The sequence below is a fragment of the Puntigrus tetrazona genome, unplaced genomic scaffold (genome assembly GCF_018831695.1).
Source record: "Puntigrus tetrazona isolate hp1 unplaced genomic scaffold, ASM1883169v1 S000000746, whole genome shotgun sequence".
Taxonomy (NCBI): Eukaryota; Metazoa; Chordata; class Actinopteri; order Cypriniformes; family Cyprinidae; genus Puntigrus; species Puntigrus tetrazona.
Window position 1 is genome coordinate 1878906 of NW_025048355.1, and position 12664 is coordinate 1891569.

The 12664-nt window shown below is 38.2% G+C and overlaps 1 protein-coding gene across 4 annotated transcripts; it reads right to left on the reverse strand.

The window, feature by feature from the left end:
* Positions 1-3894: 3894 nt before the first annotated feature.
* On the reverse strand, positions 3895-12544 carry LOC122335207. Of its 4 annotated transcripts, none has more exons than XM_043233018.1 (6): positions 12394-12544; positions 11976-12025; positions 5620-5910; positions 5290-5535; positions 5104-5172; positions 3895-5004 (listed from the first exon to the last, which is right to left on the reverse strand). In XM_043233018.1, coding segments are annotated over exons 1-6 (822 nt in total). In that variant the 5' UTR covers positions 12396-12544; the 3' UTR covers positions 3895-4840. The 4 variants fall into 4 exon arrangements, 3 of the variants coding, with proteins under 3 accessions (XP_043088953.1, XP_043088954.1, XP_043088952.1); XM_043233019.1 differs by lacking the exon at positions 11976-12025 and adding an exon at positions 6821-6870 and having other exon boundaries at positions 12394-12504; XM_043233017.1 differs by lacking the exons at positions 11976-12025; positions 12394-12544 and adding exons at positions 6821-6870; positions 7241-7375.
* Between the last annotated feature and the right edge of the window lie 120 nt (positions 12545-12664).

The following is a 12664-nucleotide window of genomic DNA, read 5'->3' on the forward strand; positions in this document are numbered from 1 at the left end:
CAGAGACCGTCTCTGCATTTAATAAGAAATTGGTCACTCACGTCATTATACATCCCTGTCATTATACTGTACAGTGCTTTGATGCAACCTGTGTTGTTAAAAGCGCTATATAAAAAAAAAAAAAGCGCGTGTTTTTCATGTGAATTGGATGCAGATGGTACAGGGAAATGTTGAATACAACCCAACGCTGTCTGCATATAATGAGAGTGTTTGAGTGAGTCTGCTGTAACAGCTGTGCGCACAGTCTACGTGAGGGATTGCGAAATAGCAGACCACTGCTACCTCACAGAGAGTGAAATGTCAACCATTCCAGCTATAAAGGAAGTTCCAAAATTTGCCTGGGCTTCCTCTAAATTTGATGTGGGGCTGATAAAAACTGCAGTTTACAGCCACATGACAAACTGACATGGACCCCAGAAGTAGAAAACGCATTTGAAATCATTGTTACAAGTGTCACAAGGCCCAGATCCAGACAGAAATTTCATACAAACTGTTGAGGAGAACATAACTTCTGTTCTGTTACAGGGTCATGGGGCAAATTGAGACATGCGGCTTATTTTTTGAGTAAACGTGACCCAGTAGCAGCAGGCTTGCCGAAATGACAGAGAGCTGTTGCATCTGCAGAAAAAGCTATTGTGGGCAACTCTGATGTAACTCTGCTAGTGCCACACGCTATGATCCTGTTGGAAACCAAAACATCCCATTTGCCTGCTGCCAGATGGCTCATGTACAATGCTATTTTATTAAAAATGCCAAACATCACAATAAAACGATGCACAGTGTTGAATCCTGCCACACTGCTCCCAACACTGCTTTTCACAGATTCTGGTTAGGCTTTTTCTACTTGCCCTGATTTTGCGGCTTTGTGAAAGCACTGGAAATTCTTGAAATAAGCCTGTTCTAAATCTCAACAAAATAGCAGCATTGTTAGAAACAATTTTGCTTCCAAAGTTAATTGCTATTTGCAAATTTGCTATTTGCAATGATTTTGTGTCTTTAGGTAACAAATGAGCTGATACAGCTGCAAAGAATGCAACCACAGGAACAAAATCTTCTCTAACATGTGCAACAGTTAACAATGACCCATTCACATTCTTTTCTGATTCTCTTACAGCCATGAAATATTTTGCAACACCAGAAGAGAGAAAACAATGGGTGAAGGCCGAGTGCAAACTGCCAAACAACATTTGGTTCAGCACTGAAGACAAACCTTGTTGGCCAAAACACTTTTTCCCACACAATTCAAAACTGCACACTGCTTAGATCATGTTAGTAAAGGACAAAAGTTTGACATGGTAATTTTGTATTGGTCCACAAAGGGATTTACCTCCTTCGCAGACAGGTATTGTTAATCATGTATGATTTGTGCCACAAACATTGTGGGGAGAGGACAAAAAATGCCTCAAGTAGCACATCTACCTCCAAATCAACCATATGATCATATAATGTTTGATTTTATCGAACTGACGCCATGTGAAGGCACGATTGGTATTGAAAAGACTGACATTTTTCTCAAAATGGGTGGAAGCTTTCCCCACATTTAAACAGAATGCTGGTACTGTTACAAAGGCACTTATATCTGAAATTATTCCCAGGTCGGGAATACCAAGAAAGATCAATAGTGATAATGGCACACCCTTTGCAAACAAAGCCATTGATCAGATTGGACAGTTTTTGGGTATTGATATGTTCTTTCTCAGATATCTCAACAGGTCAAGGACACCTTGTTTAGGCTGGCCGAGGGACCCTTGCACAACATCAGGCCTGGCGACTTTGTGGTAATTAAGGATTTGAGTAGAAAACATTGGAAGTCCAAGAGGTGGAACGGCCTGTTCCAGTTCTTGCTGATAACACACACTGCAGTCAAGGTAGCAGAAAGGGCTACATAGGTTCCCAAGAGTCACTGCAAGAAAGTTTCAACACCACTAGAGGGCGACACGGATCAATAAAGTGACTTTTTGGATCAGATTTTACCCAAGTTCCATATAGCTGCTACTCATTAGAGTGATGGTATGCTTTGAATCCTAGTGAATTAATATACATGATGTTAGGAATAAGGGAAAATATGTTTTGTATTTACTGTTAATTTTGATTGATCAATAAATGATCAAAATGGAGGAGTGTAATGGAAAGTCCACTAATTACATAAGACAAATTAACACATTGATTATATAATCTGCTCTACAATAATTAAATTGAATCTATATATATTGTGACATTTGCCGGGGTTGGCAGTGAGCCCAGCCCTCTGAAGCTCTGAAAGCACCCTCCGTAACCAGTCCAAGAGGTCGTCCCATGCCTCGGACTGGATCACAACGCCATCCAAATAGGCTGCTGCATAGGCTTTGTGGGGTCATAATATAATGTCAATCATTCATTGGAACGTCACTGGGGCACCATGGAGGCCGAAGGGAAGGGTCCGGTATGCTGTTTTGTTTTTGCAGACTCAGACAGTGATACTTGCCAATAACCTTTGGTTAGGTCAAGATTGGTGATGATCCAGGCACTTCCCAGGGTGTTCTAACTGCTCATTCACTAAAACGTCACAGAAACTCTAAAATTTCATTCAGGTGTTGAAAGTCATTACAGAAACGGAGGGTACCATCCAGTTTCGGGACCATCACGACTGGGCTGGACCACGGACTGTGAGATGGTTCGATTACCCCCAAATTCAGTATTTGTTGGATCTCTTCATCTATAGCCTGCCGCGGTAGGGTCGCTGCCGGGTGATGACTCCTGGGCTGGTCCTGATGTCGTGCCTTACTGAGGTGGTCCTGGACTAAAAGCATGACCCGGTCGATCCGCTCCTCATCTCCTTAATGTGTTCGACATTGCTTCAGTGGACTGCCGACTGCTGCTCCGAGGCTTCTCTGGTGACATCCAGGAGTCCCTGGGGCTGTCGGCCAAGAGGGAGTTTGTAAAGGAAAGCCTGTTGGCGCTTGTGGCACTTCTCTGATCCTGAACAGCACATATCGCAGCATCAGATCCCAGTCCCGATGGTCTTCGGCCACAACATTATAGTCCTGCACGCCCACTGCATTCTCAAAACTATGACCATTTGATAATACATTTTCCTATCTAGCACCCAAACTCTGGAACAATCTCCTAACACCTTTTAGGAAGCAGACACACTACAGCAGTTTAAATCTAGATTAAAGACACATCTTTTAACCCAGCCTACACATAACACACTGATAAACTTTTTATTATTCAAATGTGTTAAAGGATTGCTAGGCTGCATTAATTAGATCGGCTGGAACCGGGAACGCACAATGTACTCGTGACATCGTAAAAGAATGGCATCTACGCTAATATTAGTTTGTTTCTTAATCTGTTTCTCAGTTTGTATCCAGATCAGATGGTGGATCAGCACCCAGAGATTATGTTCATCAGAGACCAGAACACCTAGATGAGCCCCATGCACAGATCACCAGATCCAGATGAGCGCACACACACCGAGACAGACAAACAGAGACAGACAGACACAGACACTGAGAAGAACTGGCCCCAACTGAGTCTGGTTTCTCTCAAGGCTTTTTTTCTCCATTCTGTATGGATGAAATTTTGATTCCTTCCAGCCTCTGTCTTGCTTTGTTTGGGACACTTAATTTCTAGTGATTATTGTTGAATTTACTACAGAGACCATCTCTGCATTTAATAACAAATTGTTCAATCTCGTCATTATACATCCCTGTTCTTCTATTTTATACTGTTCAGTGCTTTGATACAATCTGTATTTGTAAAAGTGCTATATAAATAAAAGTGATTGATTGATTGATTGCCAGCCCCCTGCTAACTATTGGTCCTTAAGTATGATCTGATCTGGACACAGATTTGTGGAAATGTTAGACTACACGATAATCCTATTTGAAAGAAATTTCATAAGAGATCAAATAAGTAAAATGTAACAATTTATTATTAGAGGTAAAATGATATCATGCCAGATGCACAAACAATAACAAGCCAATTCAGACATGAATTCATATCAATACATCAAATTCTCAAAGATAAATTTAGAGTAAAAGAGTGCATATTTTTTAGAAAGATATTTGGTGGGAAGTGTGTGAACACACCATGGGCTCAAAATAATAACAGATATGAAGTTATGATTATGAACTTATATCATAGGATGTGTGAAGGGTCAGATGAGCAAATCCTCTATCTTCCAGATCCCAGGGTTTGTTTATTCCATTTTGAGTTTCTCAATTTTTTTTCCTCACAGGGAATAATTTCATCATTGTCTGAATTCACTTATTAGTGTTTATACTGTCAGGTAGACTATATTATTAAACTCATGTAGGAAATAGTGAAAGAGGGTGTAGAGTGTGATTTGAAACAAAGTCTCTGAGTGTTGACTCTGAATAACATTAATTCACAGAACTACAGAACCTTCTCGAAAACAACAAATATTACAAGTATTTTAAAGTTGTAATAAAAAAAAAACCCTTGATCATACTGTGAAATATGGCCGTTTTTTTAACGTCAATTTGTTACAGTGCAAATAAGAGTTGTCCATTATGGATTCTGTAACATTTCAGTATGTTCTCAATATGATCGTTAGAATTTCTGTATGTCTTTGCTGATGAAAGTTTTAAAAAAGTATAAACCAAATGTCAATTCATTAAAAAAAAAGGTATAAAAATGGTGGTCAGTTCGCTCATCGCTTGAGCAACAGTCACTATATTATATTAGAGTCATATTCTGGCACACCTCAAGCTGCCGTTATGATGACAGAATCTTGTTGGTGTTGAAGTGGTAAGTTTCAGTAACAGTGGTGTCAGCAGGTGTTTGTAGGCTCCTGAGTAGTTTAAGGCTCAAGGTTTAATGTAGAGTCCTGAGTTTAATCACATTTAGGATTAGGATTGAGTTTCTCCAGTACCACTGAGCGCTCCTGTACTGAATCCTGCGAGACATTTCTATTTCTGTGCCATCGCGATATGAAGAAACCAATCCCAATCAGAACCAGAATCAAAGAACACACTACTACTGGCCATATCCATATCCCTATAGATGGAAAAGGGAAAGTGAGAAGAGAGAACTTTATTTATTTTAACTCGCTGCTTAATTTTTAATAAATTTCTCATTTCCTCCTAATTTACTTACCATGTTCTTCAGTGTGATTAGTTTTGTCTTCATCTTTGTCCAGTTTCTCTTTTAATTTTGTATCTGATTCTGTAGAGGATATTGAATGGTTAGTCACAGTTTAACATCAGTTTTCTGTTTGAATCAAATCACGATAAATAAACTGTTTAATAGAATACGTTGCCATATCCACTGAATTTATCTCACCTGTGATGTTCACTGTGATCAAGGTTTCATCTTCAGCGTCCAGAACTCTGTATGTTCCAGCATCATTATCTGTAAATGCTTTAATGATCAGGTCTCCATCGCTGACGTTCATTCTATCGCTCCAGAGCCCGTGACCTCTCTCCCAGACCTTCTTCCAGCCTTCACTGGAGTTCTTCTCCACTTTATGAGCGTTGGACATCAGAACATGCAGTTTTATTGGTTTGCCTGTTTTCACAGTAATCTCATCTGAGGAGAATCACAAAGACATCAGTTATCTTTTTAATGTCTAATGAAATGTAATAATGATGGTTTGATCAGTTATGGATTTACCATAAATATGGATTTGGTATATCCTCTCCTTATTCTGTGCCACGCTTGTCTGATTATTACTGTAATAGACTCTTAAAGTGTGTTTCCCAGCGTCACTGAAGCTCAGATTCTTGATGAGGACGTCACATGCTGCTGTTTTAGATACTCGTTCACTACATCCTTCAGTCTGACAGACATCGATGGTTCCTGACTCACTAAATAACTCAACATGTAAAATCTGTTTGTCCTCAATTTCACACAGTAGAGTGAGATTGCCGTCTCTTTTTCCTGTCACTGGTAGATTTTTGTTTCCTGAAAATACAGACATTATTTCAGTACAAAATGTTAATACTGAAAAATAAATCTGGTATCTCTGTTTAATCTGTGTACCTGAGCTCATCATAAAATATTATAGAATAGATATTATAATTATTATAGAACTTAAATGAATATACAGTACATACACGTTAAGAGTTTAATAAAATACTTTGAAAATGTTCAAAAACTCATACACTGTGGACAAATTCACTGCCCTTTCGTTATGTTCGGCATGAAAACATTCACTAAATCAAACTGCTGTAAAAATCTATCAGATAAACATTTTTTCCCATTTGTTTTGCATAAATCTATTAAATCAACCAGTGCTGATCAAAACTTCTAAATGTAAAAATCAATCCAGGATTTTTACTCATTACTCACTCACTCACACAATAATATGATGTTATGCTCCATATAAAAGCCAGAAATTAAGATTTTTTGCAAAGGCCTAACTAAAGGGTTAATGGTGCCAGCTTGTGATCAACAGTGAAAATGATTAATTTTATCTCTCCCCAACAGAGAAAATCCACCAACAATCAAGAACACATGATTAAATATCATTATAATGAAAGCCAATGAGGAAAAAACAGACACGAACAGTAAATGAGGGAGAAATAAATTTAAACGTTTGGTAATTTTGATCAGGACTGAGGTTGATTAACAGATTTATATATATCCATTACATTTTTACAGCAGTGTACTTTAGTGGATCTTTTCGTCCCAAACATAACTAAAGTGTAGTGAATTTGAACATTACCCAAGGGTTAAAACAAATAAATCACAAAGAGATTCATGATGTAATATGTTTGGAAATTGAAATCAACCAATCCACAAAAATCACTGGATGAGTGACAAAAGAGAGAAACAAGAAAAGGACATGATTTATTACCAGAAAGATACTGACCGCTGTGACTGTGATAGAAGAGACCAAACAGAAGCAGCAGACTGAAGAACCTGAAGAGACACAGACACACATCACAAAGATGATAAAAGAACTATAAAATAATACACAACAGACCTCGAAACGGTTTCACTTTCATTTCAGGATTTAACATATAAACCAAACTGAAAGTCACAGAAATTGATTTAATTGCTGTCTAGAAATCATCTTATTATGACGAGCGATCAGTCTAGAACAATTTAATAATTACATGAATAATCCATCGATTAAAAACAACTTAACATGATCATTATAACGATCAACATGTTGACATTTCCTTAGCATCATTAGCATCATTTGGAGGTAACTCTTTTAGACCAAAAAGGGAAAAATAATACAAAAGCTACAAAAAAACTATAATAATACAAAAAGTTTGAAACTTACATTGTATAAGTTCATGAGTTCATGAGTCTTGTTTTCTGTGTATCTGAGATCGAGTCCGTTCCCTATCTCTGTGTGTGTGTGTGTGTGTGTGTGTGTGTGTGTGTGTGTGTGTGTGTGTGTGTGTGTGTGTGTGTGTGTGTGTGTGTGTGTGTGTGTGTGTGTGTGTGTGTGTGTGTGTGTGGTATTGGACAGGTCTGGTGGCGTGTGACGAGGCACACCTGAAGAGACTGCACGCTGGTGTTCTTGTGAGTCCAGGAAGGTGTGTGAAGGGACTCGCCACGCCCCCAGAGAAGCGGACTCCGCCCCTTACCTGGTCCCTTCCCCCTGGAGCACACCACACATCACTGAATGTCAGCCAATGAGTGAAAGACACAGCCTGTTTCATGACGACACTACCTGACCTGCACTCCCACTGCAGCACGACGAGGACACCAGTTCCTCCGTTTATTTTGGACGTTCTTTCCCCTGGACACCATTATTTTGCATTTTTGTCAATAATAAAAAATCCTCTCCGAGGCCTGACGCCACGCCCACTGTGTCTGTCATTAGCTCCTCCCACCACAGTAGGTGAAGTAGTAATATACAGTAAAATAAAAGTGAAAGTAGCTCAGGTGAGCTTTCTTTGTCTTTAAACAAAGAGCATTTGATTATGAAGAGTATGACGGGTCTTTTTGACCTCTGCTGGTTAGTCTAAGACAACCGAAATATCAGTCTATCAGTGAGAAAATACTGTGTGAAGTGAGTCCAGATGCAGTCAATTCATGAAGACAAAAAAACATGTAAATAAATCCACCAAACATCTACGTTTTGCCTGGCGTTTACGTTCAGCATGATCTCTGATGAATTGAGTCTGATCTCAACTGTTTCAGCAGCAGATTACAGCTTTCTGACTGCTTAGTCTATACGTAATTGAACAAATGCATTTTTCGCAGGAATCGAGTACAGCTGGCTGGTTTCGGCTCAGGCCCAGACGCTTCTACGGTGGTAACAGGCCCTGAGCCGAAATAGATGGATGAGGGCCACATCATCTAACGTGGTCTCCTGGCAAGAAGAGATCCTCTGGAGGAGGCTGAAGAGGCATTCACACAACACAAACCAACCTTAAGACCAGACGATTAAACACTGAACAGAAAGGAACTTATATAGGAGAGATAATGATTGAAATAACGGCACACACCTGAATCTAATGACAATTAACATGAAAGAAAAACTAGGTCACACAGAGACAGAGCACATGGGGAATGAAAACACAAACAGTCCAGGGATGTGACAGAGAAAATAAGTGGACAATATTAGTGTTGCAATGCATGCTGGGAGTCATGGGTGATGTTTGTACCGTGCTGGTACCCAGCATACATTGCAGCATGAAGCTTTTGACTCACTATTGTTTAGATTCACATGCTGATTCTTGATGATTCTGAATGTTTCTGTGAGTCTGAATGACGCTGTAGTACTAAACTGTAGTACTTTTTCTGAATTTTGTCTTTAGAAGAAAATAACATACACCACACATCATTGAATGTCAGCCAATGAGTGAAAGACACAGCCAATTTCATGATGATTATCCATAAATATTTACTTACAAATGTTCACAACACAGTTACAGCAGCCATAAAAAACCTAACTTTAAAAAGTCAAGGGTCAGGAGCAAACACTGATTACCACAATGGTGAAATCAAACTAAAAAGTTCAATAAAACATCTAAATGTATATTAATGTAAATGTATATTAATTAATTGTAGATATACAACAAGAATAAAGTCCGACTGTAATGTAAGGTTCCCTGTCACTGGGCCAAAGGCGGACTCCAGTGTCCTGGACAAAGGTTTAACACTTCAGGATTTATCAAGATTAGATTTTAGTTAAACTCTGTGTTCAATCGGAATCAGAATCAACTTCATTGCCAGGTATGTTTACAGATACAAGTTTTAGTGACAGGAGCTCTACAGTGCAACAGGATCACAAGACACAGATAATAAAAAGAATAATATACAAATATGTCAAACATAGAAATATAAGCAGGAATGATGTGTTTGTTATATAACTTCTAGTGACTATCGTTGAATTGACTACAGAGACCATCTCTGCATTTAATAAGAAATTGGTCACTCTCGTCATTATACATCCCTGTCATTATACTGTACAGTGCTTTGATGCAACCTGTGTTGTTAAAAGCGCTATATAACTAAAAATGATTGATTGAAATGATTGATATGTGCAAATATGAAATGTGGTGTTCAAGTGTTCATGACATGGACTGCCTGGAGGAAGACTGTCCTGGTGCTCAGTTCAAAGACAGTTCAAAGACGGAGTGAGCTGGATGTGAGGGGTCTGGGATGATTTTCTTAGTAGTTTAAGGCTCAAGGTTTAATGTGGAGTCCTGAGTTTAATCACATTCAGTCAGGATTGAGTTTCTCCATTACCACTGAGCGCTCCTGTACTGAATCCCGTGAGACATTTCTATTTCTGTGCCATTGCCATATAAAGAAACCAATCCCAATCCCAATCAGAACCAGAATCACACACACTACTGGCCATATCCATATCCCTATAGATGGAAAAGGGAAAGTGAGAAGAGAGAACTTTATTTATTTTAACTCGCTGCTTAATTTTTAATAAATTTCTCATTTCCTCCTAATTTACTTACCATGTTCTTTAGTGTGATTAGTTTTGTCTTCATCTTTGTCCAGTTTCTCTTTTAATTTTGTATCTGATTCTGTAGAGGATATTGAATGGTTAGTCACAGTTTAACATCAGTTTCTGTTTGAATCAAATCACGATAAATAAACGGTTTAATAGAATACGTTGCCATATCCACTGAATTTATCTCACCTGTGATGTTCACTGTGATCAAGGTTTTATCTTCAGCGTCCAGAACTCTGTATGTTCCAGCATCATTATCTGTAAATGCTTTAATGATCAGGTCTCCATCGCTGACGCTCATTCTATCGCTCCAGACCCGTGACCTCTCTCCCAGACCTTCTTCCAGCCTTCACTTGAGTTCTTCTCCACTTTATGAGCGTTGGACATCAGAACATGCAGTTTTATTGGTTTGTCTGTTTTCACAGTAATCTCATCTGAGGAGAATCACAAAGACATCAGTTATCTTTTTAATGTCTAATGAAATGTAATAATGATGGTTTGATCAGTTATGGATTTACCATAAATATGTATTTGGTATATCCTCTCCTTATTCTGTGCCACGCTTGTCTGATTATTACTGTAATAGACTCTTAAAGTGTGTTTCCCAGCGTCACTGAAGCTCAGATTCTTGATGATGACGTCACATGCTGCTGTTTTAGATACTGCTCACTACATCCTTCAGTCTGACAGACATCGATGGTTTCTAACTCACTAAATAACTCAACATGTAAAATCTGTTTGTCCTCAAATTCACACAGTAGAGTAACATTGCCTTCTCTTTTTCCTGTCACTGGTAGATTTTTGTTTCCTGAAAATACAGACATTATTTCAGTACAATACTCTATCAATACTCAGAAATAATACTGTTATCTCTGTTTATTCTGTGTACTGTAAAATATTATAGAATAGATATTATAATTATTATAGAACTTAAATGAATATACAGTACATACACATTAAGAGTTTAATAAAATACTTTGAAAATGTTCAAAAACTCATACACTGTAGGCAAATTCACTGCCCTTTCATTATGTTCAATCATGAAAACATTCACTAAATCAATTTGCTAAATCAGATAAACATTTTTTCCCAATTTGTTTTGCATAAATCTATTAATCAACCTCAGTGCTGATCAAAACTACTAAATGTAAAAATCAATCCAGGATTTTTACTCATTACTCACTCACACTGTCACCAAGCCAGCAGAGGGAGCTCTTACCTCTGGGTGATCTGCGATCACTCCTCTGCTGCTACTTCCTGTCTGAGGACTATAAATACTGTTGTAGGCCCCTTACCTGCAGGTTGCATTGTTTGCCTGTTCTATTGTTGTTTCCGAGTTTCCTTGTGTTTTCCTAGTTGTAGATTCTTTGGTTTTGACCCTGCCTGTTTTCCGTTGTTCTGATTGTTTGCTGCCTGACCTGACCACCGCCTGTTTCTGGATTTTGTGTTTGCCTCATCTCTGATACTCCTGTTTGCCCTGTTTGACGCCTGCCTGTTTTGACCATGCCTTCGTTTAATAAAAGCCTGCATATGGATCCGCACGCCTCAGACCCCTCATTCATGACACACACACACACACAATAATATGATGTTATGCTCCATATAAAAGCCAGAAATTAAGATTTTTTTGCAAAGGCCTAACTAAATGGTTAATGGTGCCAGCTTGTGATCAACAGTAAAATGACTAATTTTATCTCCTCCCAACAGAGAAAATCCACCAACAATCAAGAACACATGATTAAATATCATTATAATGAAAGCCAATGGGGAAAAAAACAGACATGAACAGTAAATGAGGGAGAAATAAATTTAAACGTTTGGTAATTTTGATCAGGACTGAGGTTGATTAACAGATTTATATATATCCCTTACATTTTTACAGCAGTGTACTTTAGTGGATCTTTTCGTCCCGAACATAATGAAGGTGTAGTGAATTTGAACATTACCCAAGGGTTAAAACAAATAAATCACAAAGAGATTCATGATGTAATATGTTTGGAAATTGAAATCAACCAATCCACAAAATCACTGGATGAGTGACAAAAGAGAGAAACAAGAAAAGGACATGATTTATTACCAGAAAGATACTGACCGCTGTGACTGTGATAGATGAGACCAAACAGAAGCAGCAGACTGAAGAACCTGAAGAGACACAGACACACATCACAAAGATGATAAAAGAACTATAAAATAATACACAACAGACCTCGAAACGGTTTCACTTTCATTTCAGGATTTAACATATAAACCAAACTGAAAGTCACAGAAATTCAGTAATTGCTGTCTAGAAATCATCTTATTATGACGAGCGATCAGTCTAGAACAATTTAATAATTACATGAATAATCCATCGATTAAAAACAACTTAACATGATCATTATAACGATCAACGTGTTTTCATTTCCTTAGCATCATTAGCATCATTTGGAGGTAACTCTTTTAGACCAAAAGGAAAAATAAAAACAAAAGCTACAAAAAAACTATAATAATACAAAAAGTTTGAAACTTACATTGTATAAGTTCATGAGTTCATGCGTCTTGTTCTTCGTCGATGAAGAAATGGAGAACAATTTTCAGAGCGAAGACCGTCTGAATGAACCGCGTGACGAACAAAATGACGTCATAGATGTGCGACACATGAGGGCATCTCCCACAAAATATAAACAACGAAAGAAAGAATACTTCTAAAAGAAAGAAGCATACTTGTACAAACAGGGGCGAGGGCGAGTCTGTCTGTCGAGTGTGTGTTCCTCCGTGTAAACGTTATATCTCGTCGAAAGA

What these genes read in the sequence shown, in the direction of transcription:
- LOC122335207 (XM_043233018.1), bottom strand. An exon ending in ATACCAAATCCATATTTATG is followed by an intron (nt 5,536 to 5,619) that starts GTAAATCCATAA and finishes GATTCTCCTCAG; the next exon opens with ATGAGATTACTGTGAAAACA. An exon ending in GATCACAGTGAACATCACAG is followed by an intron (nt 5,173 to 5,289) that starts GTGAGATAAATT and finishes TATCCTCTACAG; the next exon opens with AATCAGATACAAAATTAAAA.